This window comes from Dasypus novemcinctus, chromosome 10, assembly GCF_030445035.2.
Source record: "Dasypus novemcinctus isolate mDasNov1 chromosome 10, mDasNov1.1.hap2, whole genome shotgun sequence".
NCBI classification, from domain to species: Eukaryota; Metazoa; Chordata; class Mammalia; order Cingulata; family Dasypodidae; genus Dasypus; species Dasypus novemcinctus.
The window spans coordinates 23,214,930-23,228,819 of NC_080682.1; the positions used below are offsets into that span (position 1 = coordinate 23,214,930).

The 13,890-nt window shown below is 35.0% G+C and overlaps 1 protein-coding gene and 1 long non-coding RNA gene across 2 annotated transcripts; both read right to left on the minus strand.

Annotated features, from left to right (window-relative positions):
• Positions 1–497: 497 nt before the first annotated feature.
• On the minus strand, positions 498–12,617 carry LOC139439726 (uncharacterized). The gene is made up of 3 exons (XR_011649810.1): positions 12,530–12,617; positions 11,538–11,621; positions 498–2,033 (listed from the first exon to the last, which is right to left on the minus strand). It is a non-coding gene; the product is annotated as an uncharacterized lncRNA (long non-coding RNA).
• On the minus strand, positions 7,263–8,210 carry LOC101415918 (olfactory receptor 8K5-like). Its single transcript, XM_058306288.1, has one exon. The coding sequence runs from the start codon at positions 8,208–8,210 to the stop codon at positions 7,263–7,265; it is 948 nt and encodes a 315-aa protein (XP_058162271.1).
• Positions 12,618–13,890: the final 1,273 nt, after the last annotated feature.

Below are 13,890 nucleotides of genomic sequence, written 5' to 3' on the forward strand. Positions count from 1 at the left end.
GCTTGTCTTTTGACAGCCAACATCTCCCAGAATTCATCAAGAACCTTCACTGAAGGAAGCGGACTTGGCCCAGTGGATAGGGCATCCATCTACCACATGGAGGTTCATGGTTCAAACCCTGGGCCTCCTTGACCCGTGTGGAGCTGGCCCACGTGCAGTACTGATGTGTGCAAGGAGTGCCCTGGCAAGCAGGGGTGCCCCCCATGTAGGGGAGCCCCACGTGCAAGGAGTGCACCCCATAAGGAGAGCAGCCCAGCACGAAAGAAAGTTCAGCCTGCCCAGAAATGGCACCACACACATGAAGAGCTGATGCAACAAGATCATCCCATGCTGCTGAGAACAACAGAAGCAGACAAAAAGAAGAACACACAGCAAATGGACACAGAGAACAGACAACTGGGGTGGGGTAGGGTGGGGAAGGGGGGAGAAATAAATCTTAAAAAAAAGAAAAGAATCTTCATTGGACTTTTATTGTAGCCCATAGTTGTAACCTGCCTGCAGAACATGGACTTGTGCATCCCCACAGTTGTGTGAGAGATTCTGACAAAATCTCTTACTATTGACAAATATTTCTTGTTAGTTCTGTTTCCCCAGAGAAACCTGACTAATATGCCAACTTACTTTTCATAGGCTTATATTGTGAATATACAGGCATAAAACAGATATATTACAGGTTTGTTGCAAACTGCAATAAATCAAATATTGCAAAAAAGTTAATCAAACAATATATTTGGTTTCCCAGTGCATGTAAAAATTATGTTTACATTATATTTTATTCTATTAAGTGTGTTATAGCATTATGTCTAAAAAAACAAGGCACATTCTTTAATTAAAACTACTTTACTGCTAAAAAAAGCTATCTATATTGGAACGTTCAGAGAATCATAATTTATTTTGCTGGTGGAAGGTCTTGCCTTAATTTTTAACTTTTTTAAGAATTTTCAAAGATGCTTTAGAGTACATAAAATGTTACATGGAAACTGTAGGGTATTCTCATATTCCTCACCCCCTCCCCTCCCCACACACACACATTTTCCCATTAACAGTATCTTTCATTAGTGTGATACATTTGTTACAATTATTAAATACCTACTGAAGTATTGCTACTAACAATGGTCTATAGTTTACATTATAGTTTACACTTTGCACCACACAATTTTATGGTTATTATAATTTCACATTCACAAAAAAGGAACCTTGTAAATATAAGGATTAATGTCAAGGACCTGTAGTATTGATTTATCCTCCTTTGCTAGGCACTGCCCATTTACTCTAGGGATTTTTGTCACTCTATTAGGACTTCCAGCATGAGAATTCAAGATACTTTCAGTGATTGTATGTGTCACCACCACAAAGACAACACCTCATGACCATTTGAACACATTCTTATGCCATAGAATTATGCTCCAGGTGACCCCTTCCACCTATACTGCCAAAGGAACATTCCCACCATTGTTGTTTTAACCACAGATGTACAAATCCCCAGGATTCATCTGTCCCTCCCTCCAGCCCACCACCTCAATTCTATGACTAGTCCAACCCAACACTACCACCCTGCTCACCCTCACCTTCCAGCACCATCCATCCTAGTTACATCCCTGAACCACTATCACCCTCATCCAGTGAAAAGCCATTTCCTTACACCTTATCATATATTTTGCCCATATTGAGCATCAGGTCTCCAGCCTCTACTCCCTTTCTATCTCCTGATAACCTATCTTTTAGACTCTAACACTGTGGGTCTGCTCAATATGCTTAGGTCATATCAGTGAGATCATGTTATATTTGTGCTTTGGTGACTGGCTTATTTCACTCAACATAAGGTCTTTAAGATTCCTCCTTGTTGCGTGTGTCAATAGTTATTCCTTCTTACAGCTGGGTAATATTCCATTGTATCTATATACCACAATTTACTTATCCATTCAACACTTGATGGATACTTGGGTTGATTCCAACTTTTCTTGCCTTGATCTTGATGGCTCCTGACTGACGAGGGTGGTGATGGTTGAAGGTTGGGATAGCTGTGACAATTTCTGAAAAATAAAAAATAAAAGGACAACAATTTCACTTGAGGCGCTGAATGACCCTTTCATGAACGATTTCTCTGTAGCATGCAATGCTGTTTTACTAACAATAGAGTTTCTATCATAATTGGAAACAATCCTCTCAAATTCTGCCAGTGCTGTATATATTAAGTTTATGTATTATAAATCCTTTGTTGTAATTTCAACAGTGTTCTCAGCATCTTCACCAGGAGTAGATTCCATCTCAATAAACAATTTTTTTGCTTATCCATAAGTAGAAACTCTTTCTACTTATCCATAAGTAGAAACTCGGTTACAGTTTTTTCATAGGATTGTAGCAATTCAGTCACATATTTGGACTCAAATTCTAATTCCAGTTATCCTCCTGTTTCTACCACATCTTCAGTTACTTCCTTCACTGAAGTTTTGAACTACTCAGAGTCATCCATGAAGGTTGGAATCAACTTCTAAACTTCTGATAATGTTGATATTTTGATCTTCTCCCATAAATCACAAATGTTGTTCATGGCATTTTGAATGGTGAAACCTTTCCAGTAAGTTTTCTATTTACTTTGGCCAGATCCTTCAGAGGAATCATTCTCTGTGGCAGTTATATCCTTATGCAATGTATTTTTCACATAATAAGTCTTGAAATTCAAAATTTCTCCTTGATCCAATTGCTGCAGAATTGCTGTTTGGAATGAGGCATGAAAACAACATGAATTTTTTTGTACATCCCCATCAGAGCTCTTGGGTGTGCAGAATTATATATTTATAGATTTATATATTTATTTATATATATATATTTATATGTATATATATAAATGAGTATTAATATTTTGAGGAGAATCTTTTTTTTACTGGGCAGTAGTTCTCAACAGGGGCTTAAAATGGGTCCAGGAATCAGAGTGGAAATGGAAGAGGCATCACTCACTATTATCCTAGTGATCCACTAGTAATAATTTACTGCCCGTCCCTGTGACCTTAGGCTCTGCTGTTCTAAAAGTCTTATTTCCAAAAGAAGGAGTGCTTCCACCAGGAGATGTTATAAAGATTCCATTGAACTGGAAGTGAAAACTGCCATCGTGCCACTTTGGACCCCTCATGCCTCTAAATCAACAGGCAAAGATGGGTGTTACTGTACTTGCTGGTGCAATTGATCCTGATTATGAAGAGGAAATAGATCTGCTATTACAGAATGGAGGTGAAATAGAGCATGCTTGAAATATAGGAGATATCTTAGAATGACTGTTAGTGTTATCATCTCCTGTAAATAAAGTCAATGGAAAACTATGACTACTCAATTGGGGCAGGAATGTTAATGCCCCTTATGATTCAGGAATGAAAGTCACCTCACAATGAAAAGAACTATGATCCACTGAGTTGCTTGCTGAGGCTAAATGGAATATGAAATCAGTAGTGGAGAGAGTTACTTATAAATATGAGCTACGACTTTGTGGCCAATTGCAGAAACAAGGATTGTAAATTTTATGGTAATTTTTCCTTGTTTCATTATAAATATGTTAATATATAATAAATATATTTGTTTTTACCCTTATCATATTAAATAAGTTATATTAACCTTACACCACAGTATTCAAGTTATGCGATACAAAGGATAAGAGTGAATGAATATCACCCAAGGACTTGCATCTTCTTCTAGGGAAATGGTTAGTGCATTTCCTGTTGTATGTAGGACAATTAAATTATATTATGCAAAAATACAACTATATTATCATATTTACTTGGAGATTTAGGATGGTTTAATTAGATGGGTATGGGTGAACCTGACAGGAGGTGGGCAGTGATGGTAATTTACATGTGCTATCTTGTCTAAATTATAGTGTGCAGTTGTTTGGTCAAGAAACACTTTTTGATTGTTTTTGTGAGGGTATTTTCATGAATAGACTTAAATCATTATTCAGTGTTTACATCTACTGCTGGTTGCGTCTCTCAGCAACAAAGGAGATTGACTTGCACGGAGAGGAATCTGCTCATCCAATTATTTGGAGGCCTTAAAGTAAGAATTGAGAATTTCAGTAGATGGAACGAATTTCTATCCTTACTTCAGCCTGCATGTTTTTTCTGAGGAAGTCAACATCACCTTCACTGGAATTTCCAACTTGCAACCTGCCCTACTCAGTTTGGATTTAACAATCCCCATAGTCACATGAACTGATTTCTACAATTACCTTCCCAGGATGTGTGTGTGTATGTGTGTTTCTTTGGGGATACGTGACTATCTCACCCTATGAATTGGCAATTCCACTACAAGATATTATATATACTGAAATTATTGGAAATTGAAAACAAGTATTCAAACCAATACTTGTACAGTGATACTCATACAAACCCTTTTCAAAAAGTCAAATGACTGGGAAAAAACACAAATGTTCTTCAACAGATGAAGAGATAAGCTTGATGTGCTATATCCATACAACACATTACTATTCTGCCATATAAAAGAATGATGACATTTGGTGGATGAGTTTTGAAATTATTATGTTGAGTGAAAGAAGGCAAATGCAAAAGGTCATATATTTTATTATTAAATTTATATGAAATATCCAGTATAGATAAATCCATAGACACAGAAAACAGATTACAGTTGGTCAGTTGCCTGGGGAAAGGAGAATGAGGAGGGCTACTTAATTAGTGCAGAGTATCTCTTTTGAGGATATTGGAAGGTTTTTGGAATTCATGGTGATTGTTGTGCAAATTTGTGAGTGTACTAAAAGTCACAAAATTGTATTCTTTATAATGATTCTTTTTATGTTTTATAATTTTCACATCAATACAAAATTATTATGAATGTCCATTTGACATTTTTCATGCGAATTGTTTATAAATGATCTATTTATCAAATGCTTCTCTTGATCCTTTTCATTTGAGTTCTAGGATTTTTAGAATGTTTTATGTTATGAATAATCTAATAAAAAATAAAATATAAATGAGGACATAGATTCTGGATTTTGGTGATTGAAGAAAATAGTTACATATTAAAAGAAAAGATGGATAGAAATAATCTGATGTGTTTTTATATAATCAAATTTTTACTTCATCAATTACATATATATATGAAATAAAATTCTCGAGTTCATATTTTCTCCTGTTGATAGAACACAGGCTCTAACTCTATAGACAATATTCAGATCATTTACATTTTGCATTGTCCTCAATATTATATAATATATATATATATATATATTTTAAGATTTATTTATTTATTTCTCCCCCCTCCCTCCCAACTCCAGTTGTCTGTTCTCTGTGTCTATTGCATCGTCTTTGTCTGCCTCTGTTGTTGCTAGCGGCACGGGAATCTGTGTTTCTTTTTGTTGCGTCATCCCACTGTTTCAGCTCTCCGTGTGGGTAGCACCATTCTTGGGCAGGCTGCACTTTCTTTTGCCCTGGGCGGCTCTCCTTATGGGGCGCACTCCTTGCGCATAGGGCCCCCCTATGCGGGGGACACCCCTGTGTGGCACGGCACTCCCTGCGGGCACATCAGCACCGTGCATGAGCCAGCTCCACGTGGGTCAAGGAGGCCCGGGATTTGAACCGCGGATCTCCCATGTGGTAAACGGACGCCCTAACCACTGGGCCAAGTCCACTGCCTATAATATATATATAATTACTCTACATGATATATATTAGTATTATACTCATAAGCAATCCAATTTAAAACTTTCCATAAATCTCTAATTTTGATATAAATGTGTTAAACAGATAAATTTCTATTTATTTTTCTTAAGTTATTCTAAAATTGATTTTTGCTCTGATTCCTCTGTTTTGATTTTTTACAAAGTATGGAATCTATTTCTGATGATGTTTTTGTTAGATCATTGCTGGGGATTTTATGTATTTTCTAACTATCAAATAAGTTTGATTTCAAGGAAGTGATGGAAAAATGCACCTTAGCTATTATAATATTTGTATTTCTATAGATTAGTAGTGTGAATACCTGGGTGGAAAGGCCAAAATCAAGAGGTAGAATAAGGTCTGAGAGCATAATATTAAACTTTATTTACATGTTCGTTAAACAGTCATCTTTTTTAGCAGTACAGAAGTTTTTCATAGTACACTATATATGCCAAGGCAAGGACAGCAAAAACTGTACTTTATCCTTAATTTGTATCAATTATGTCCCAAGACTTTCTCTTGTAATTACTTTCTTTAATTATTTCGCAAAGATGAAAAAGTATGAAATATGGGAATATGTTTTGTTTTTTGTTTATTTTTTGGAAGTGAGAAAACTCTAATTATACAAATATATATCCCCAAACCTTTGTAACACAAAATAATGGGGAAAGGGTATATTACATCATGAGAATGTTTTTTTTTTCAATTTATTAGAATTTGTCACCTTCCTCATATATATTCTATTAATGAATGCTATTATTTTGCACATATTTACTAAGATTTTTTGGGGGTGTTTGGTAATGAAAACATTTTATGCTAGAATAATGTGTTCTATTGACATGTTTTTCTTTCTTATTTACAATGTAATATTCTCCAAATCCAATAAAAATATGAATTAGAAAATGTGCCTAGATTATCCATGGTTTTTACAATAGATCTTCCTCATCATGTTACCATCAACTACCACATTTAATAAAACCTTTAGCCCTCCAATTAATGTCCTAAATATCTTTCCTTTGTTCCCTGCCTTTAGTTCTCAACTTTATTTTAATTCACTTTTCATTACTATTGCTTTCTTCCCTAGCTACTCTCTGTGCCCATGAGAATGAGCATGTAGGGCACTAAGTATCATGGGAGGGGAGAAATTAAATTAAATGAGAACAGATCAAAATTATCAAGTCTACTTCAAACATAGAAAATTTAAAGATTATCGGGGTAGAAATTGGTTAGAAAATATAATTAAGTATAATTAAAATAAGATTGAGAAGAACTCTGCCTTTAAAAGAAACTAACAGAAGCAAGCACACAGTATACTGATATAGACTATAGTAAGTTTCACTTCCGTAGAAGGGAGGGGTTCTATGCAAAACATAAGGGCACATCTAATCACAAGAAGGAGTTTTGGGGAAGAAGTGACATTTAAACTGAGAACTAAAATATAGGAAGTAAATAGACTGATTATAAGGAAACCTTTTTTTCTCTTCTGTGCCTTATATTGAGACTGTGCTTAAAAGCCAAAGAGAAAATAATTATGTGTATTAGAAATATTATCAGGTAACATCTGGCTTTGTTATAATAATGTATTAGAACATTGTTCTATATTTAATATTGAATACAACATTTGCATGGATTTCTAAAGACCCTATAGAAGGCATTTTTTACCTCCTTGTTTCTTAAACTGTAAATTAGGGGGTTAAGCATGGGGATAATTAAAGTATAAAATACAGAGGTTATTTTGTCAGTGTCAAAAGAATGAGCAGACATGGGCTGCACATACATAAATAGTAGAGTCCAATAGAACACAACCACCACTGTCAGATGAGAACCACATGTGGAGAAGGCTTTGTTCCTGCCTTCAGGAGAACGCATTCGAAATACGGCTATGAGGATCAACATGTAAGACACTAGGACTACTAGCAGGGAGGAAACCAAGTTAAATGCTGAAAGGACTATGATCAACAATTCAAGTTCTCTTCTGTTTGAACACAGAAAGGGTAACAAAGCAACATCATCACAGTAAAAATGATTGATGATATTAAAACCACAAAAGGTTGAGGTAAAAATCTTAACTGTGATCATCAGAGACTGAAAGGTGCTGTAGAGGTAGGGGATACCCACAAGCACATGACAAAGTCTCTGGGACATGGTAACATTGTAGAGTAGAGGGTTACAGATGGCAACATAGCGGTCATAGGCCATAGCCGACAACATGAAAAGTTCACTGATAATAAACATAATGAAGAAAGCCATCTGTGTGGCACAGGCACCATAGGAAATGGTATTTTGATCCATGAGAAAATTTACCAGCATCTTGGGACAAATGACAGTGGAATTGCCAAGATCAATGAAAGCCAGATGTCTGATAAAAAAATACATAGGTGTGCGGAGGCGGGAGTCCACCTTGATCAGGATGATCATGCCCAGGTTGCCCACCAGTATGACAATGTAGATGATGAGAAAGACCCCAAAGACAGGACCCTGCAGCTCAGGGAGCCTAGTAACTCCCAGTAGAATGAATTCAGGCAACGCTGTCACATTCTGTTGGCCCATGTCATCCAGTTATCTCTTCTTGAAAGAAACAAGGCAATGTTACTAGCTTTCATGTAATAATATCTAGACATAACATTTATATACATATCATAAAGATTGTTTCTTCCTAGTTTGTGATAGAAAAATAATCCTGACATCAGCTTTTGAAGCTGAAATAATGGTAGAATCTCTACTTCCAAAAACAGAGTTATCCACATGAAAACCATTACACACTGATAGAACAGATTGAATTAAAATACAGTCAGCAAAGTTTGGAGCATACTCATTGGGAACAAAGCCATATAGCTGTCAGACAGCTCAGGAATTTGGCACCCTGTCAGTGGACCTTATTTTGGAGTTTATGCTCCCCAGTGTAGCAGAGTTAGAATCATTTATATGCTCTCTACACCTGGATCTCTTACCCCTTTTACTTGAACCTAAAATTAGCACAATATTTAATATATATATCTTCCAGAGACTTAAATCTTTGATCCCTCTATATGCCAGTTGAACCTTAAATTTCAGCAGATTTGCAACACCTACACACCAGTTCAATGGACTCACCTAGGAAAACTAACAGGAGAGGATGATGGAGAACACCCACCCTAAGGAACAGAGTTTCTGCCACTGCAAGCAAGATAGCTCCATCCATCTGACTAATGGCATCTAAGTTCCCTTTTAATTAGAAGCAGAGTGGGCAACATTATCCCCAAATCCTCAAGACTGGGGAATGAACAATAGACAAGAGTGGACTTATTAATATTCTACTATAGACTTATTATTATTCTAGCAATGGAAGACATTAAGGTAGTGGTACTCTTTGATTCTGAGGGATGGGAGAGGGAAGAATAGGTGTAATAAGAGGGCATTTTCGGGACATTGGAGTTGTCCTTCATGATACAGCAGTGATGGATATAGGCTATTGTATATTTTGTTATAAACTAAAAATTGTGTGGAATAGAATGTAAACTACAATGCAAAGTGTAATCCATAGTAGCAATATTTCAATATGTGTTTCTCTATTGTAGCAAATGTACCACATGAATGTGGGATGTTGTTGATGTGGGATAGTGTGGAATGGGAAAGGAGTGGGGCATATGGGAAGCCCTTGTATTGCTTATATAATGTTTCAGTAATCTAAACCTTCTTTAAAAATTAAAAAAAAAACACTATAAAAACGAAAAGAATGAAAAAAACATGTAGCTGTTAATATATAAACACTAGCCTCTTCTTTATCTACAAGATGGCATCCAATTTTTCTTTATGCTTTTTGTATTTATAATTTTAATTTTTAAAATGAAAATTCATATTTTGTATAAAAATCAAGTACCACAATATCTTGACCCATACCTGCTACAATCTTTGGTTTACATCAATATTCATAGACTTGCATTATTTATTTGTATATGCTTTATTTAGTCTAATATAACATGATAGAGGTGAAAAGATCATATAAGACATTGAAAATATGAATTTGTGAAATTATTACATCATATACTTCACACTTTAAATTGATTTCTGTAACTGAACAATGTAAAATTAAGAGAGTATAACACTGTGATTTTCAAATAACAGAGTGAAATACTGTCCCCTTTCTTTCATAAAATTTTACGAGGAAAATCAGCAAATGAAAGTGGAACTACTCTCATTGAAGATACTGAAGCTGTTCTAGCCTATTCCATGCTTTTACACTCCTGTCACAGTAAGCTACCCCTCAGTGGAAACCTAGGAATCCACAAGCCTGATTTGAATTGGAAGCAAAATTTAACTCAAAATATCCAGTCACGTAAAATGTAGTATACAATTCTTAACATACATTCCCCAGGTTGAGCATTATACAATCATAAGGTAGGAATTTCAAGGGCCACAGCTCTCCCCCGTGCCCCGCCCCCCCCCCCCCCCCCATCCCACCAAAATTCTAGCAGTCAGTTTGAAGCTAATGCTCTTTGAAGTCATCTTGTGGCAACTGTCTGGTAAGGATGATTTTTGGTCACGTATCTGGCTCAAAATTTCAAGAGAGTGGCAGAAATTCTAGAAATCTGCTAACTTTTAGCCTGCATTTGATAGCTTGATGGAGAAAATTGGGTTGGGAGGTGGGCAGTGCAATACTGGAGATTGGTGTAACTTGTTCCTGAGGTTGTTGATTTTCTGCTGAACCATGCTCTGCCTTCCAAACCCCTCTTCCCCAAAATTGTGAGCTATAAGTCTACATTCGCTTGAAAATTCTTTCTCAAATTTGTGGTTTTGCAGGATCTGCAACCATGAGATTTTACTCATGATTGAGGGGACTCTTTGCATTGAGCAAAGGAATTCAGACTGCCAGTAGGAATCTTACCTCTCTGAAGTTTTCAATGTTAAGAAATATCCTAGGGGTAATTAACTTTATTTCCATTCTCAGTGTCAGATACTACCTCCCTCTGAAGATGCCTGGATTCTTTTGTCTTTCACATTTTCTAGTGTGAAAAAGAGTATCTCTGACATCTACTGAACTTTTAAATGGTGCACATTTTAAATAACTCCCATTTAGGAATAAGTATTAGAGCAAACATGATACAAAAGTGTGCAAAGGAATTACTAATTTTTCAATCTTCAGACATGCTGACATCAGAAATTACTTTGAGTTCAGACGGTCTCTGTAACTCTGTAACTTATAGAGAAATCTCACGATCTATCAGTTTACTTACTCAGTCAATTTATAATGACTATTCTATATAAGCAGAGCCAGGAGTAAGCTACGTAGTAAGAAAAATAAACAAACAAGCAAGCAAACAACAATAAAAAACTGCAAGGGTCCTACTTACCTAAAATTATTCTTAGTTTATCAAATATTGTATGGTACATACTTATACTAAAAAATCCCCATTTTTATCGAATATTCTATTGGACATACTTGTATGGAAAGAAAATTATGTATGAATCGACTATTGCAAAGAATGTACTTTTGGTAAAGAATTCTTCATTGTTTACCTGAAATTCTAATGTAACTGCATCAAGTATTTTTTTCTGGCAACCGCAAACTTAATAAATTTTATTTGATGTGACCAGTGATCAAGTTTTTAGATATTTTTAACTTCCTCTTCATTTGCAGTATCCAAATGTCACTATCAGTTCAAAGGGATCAAATAGGTCCGGTGCACATATAAAATTCATAGGATTGCATGCCGTAAAATCACCCTACTGCCTCAGGGAACTCCAGCTAATAAATGAGATAATGCAGGTTTTGGCTGTACTTGAATTAATCAGATGTCAGTGACTGTTACGGGAGTCTAAGGTCAGAAGCCAGGAGTCATGGGTCATTACCAAGATCCAAGTGATAGTCACAATGAAAGACAATTCTCATCTACTCACCTTTAAGGAAGAATCAATTTTCTTCTCTATAATTTTTCTTTGGTAGGAATAATTTATGTTCTCTTTTCTCTTTTGTGATGTTCCCTTAGGAAGAAATATGTAAGTCATCGATTATATCCACATCATCCCAGAGACTAAGAAAATTGCCTTAATGAACCTGCTAATTATCTAGGACACCCTACCTATTCCCCAGTGAGAAGAGATAAGGGGCAACTTAAGGACACAAAAGAAAGAAAACCAAATAAATGATCTGTAGAGATCCATGGAAACTATATGTGTAAAAGTACACATTTACTTACACAGAGTCAACAATCATTGCTATAAGAAAAAAAAAATAGATAACACTTTAATCTCAGTAAAACTGAAACAGTTGCAAAGTCATGATGAAAATATAAATGAAATTATAATGATTATTTAGGTTTTAAAAAAAAATTTACTGAAAGACAAATATGTCTTAGGCACTTAGTTTTAAATATACCACTTAACCATACTTATGAAAAGATACTATTTTTCTCATAGTAAGAGTACAAGCTCAGATAAACTGCAATTTACTGGTTTCATAAAATTAATAACTCAAAGAGTTGAAATTAAAATCAGATCTTCCTTAGTTCACAACTTTAAATGAATGAAGGTTATTCCTTGTTCTTTCATAATGCAAGCCTGTAACAATTATTATAATTCAACATATTACCAAAATGATTGTCTCAACTGTATTATTTCTTGAACTGAGTTCACACCACTGCGAGATAATGTTTACTACGATCTCATAGAGTTAAATTTGCTTGTAAGATAGTACAGCTTTCTCTCATACTTGTTTCTCTATGTCCCCTTCCTCACTGACTCCCATTTACAGAAACACTGAGTCCTATTTATACATGAAAACATAGATAAAACATGCAAAAATTAATAAGCTTCGGCAATATATTTCTTTGTACTCCGCACCTAAGTCAAGATGTACTGTATTTTTCAAACAAACGAAAAGACAGAAGTACCTCAAGCTCCATATCTTCTGCATTCTATGCCATTTTCATCGTCAAGGAAATGTCTTCATATCTTAGTCCAGAAATAACATCACCCTTTATCTCCAGGAAACTGCTGTTTTCAATTCTATCATGAGACATCTTTTCTCTGTTCTGGAAATTCATGTAAGTGGAATCAGGAAATACATTCTCTCAGTCTGGCTTCACTCACTCAGCATATTGTTTTGAAGATTCAGTCAGGTTGTGTTTCAATGTTGGACTTTATTCTATTATATGAATATTCCATAAATCTTTAACCATTCCCCAATTGACAGACATTTGATTTTTGGTCTGTTGTGGAAAAACCTAGTATGAACATTCTTTAATTTTTGTGGATATGGAAATCATTTCTCTTGGAAAATATCTAAGTGTAATTACTGAGTCATAAGGTAAATGTATATCTAATTTTATAAAATTTAAATATAAATTTGCCAAAATTTGTAGAACTTTACATTCCCAACAACTATATTTGAGTTACATTTCCTCCTCATTCTTCTAAATATTAGATACAGAAGTTGTCTTTTCTCAACATTGAAATTTGCATAAATTGGCATCCAATTGTTATTTTATTTTTTAATTAACTGGAAACTAATAATAATGAACACTTTTCCATATACTTGTTGATCATTAATAGATCTTTTTTATGTCTAAAATGTTTACCTATTTTTAAACTAGGTTGTAAATATAGTTTCTTTTTTAGATTTTTATGTGGTGAATTTGTTCTACATTTCTTCATTCATTCTCCAATATTTTCCTTTGGAAGTTTCATTGTTTTAAATATATTTTTATTCTATGGTCCAAATAAATAATTTTTGTAACTTTATTCCTAGGATCTCTCTTCTGTTTCCTGATTTAATTGTATGTCTTTAGACCAGTAATATGCTGTTCTGATAACTGAGGCTTGGAAATATATTGTGTTAAAATTCCAACTTTGTTCTTTTGCAATATTGCTTTGGGTATTGTAGGTCCATTGAATTACCAAAGAAATGTTAGAATTCAATTAGGAATATCTACCTCTTTGAATGGTATTAGTTTGAATCTTCTTTTTTTTTCTGGGGTACTAGGAGTGGGGATTGAATCCCACCAGGACCTCGTATGTGGTAATGTGGGAAGCTGGTGCTCAACCAGAGTCACCTCAACTCCCCTAATTTGTTTTTTTCATTTGTTCCCATGTGGGAAGCAGGTGCTCAACTGCTTAAGCTGCCCTGCTCCCTTAATTTGAATCTTTACATGAACATGTGGGGAATCACATCTTAAAAAATGCTGTTTTCCAACATAAGTTTATATGATCCCTCTCCATTTCTGTGAGTTCTTTCAATTCTCTCATCGAAATT

Coding starts and splice junctions, on each gene's coding strand:
- LOC101415918 (XM_058306288.1), bottom strand. CDS start 8,210: ATGGGCCAACAGAATGTGACAGCGTTGCCTGAATTCATTCTACTGGGA.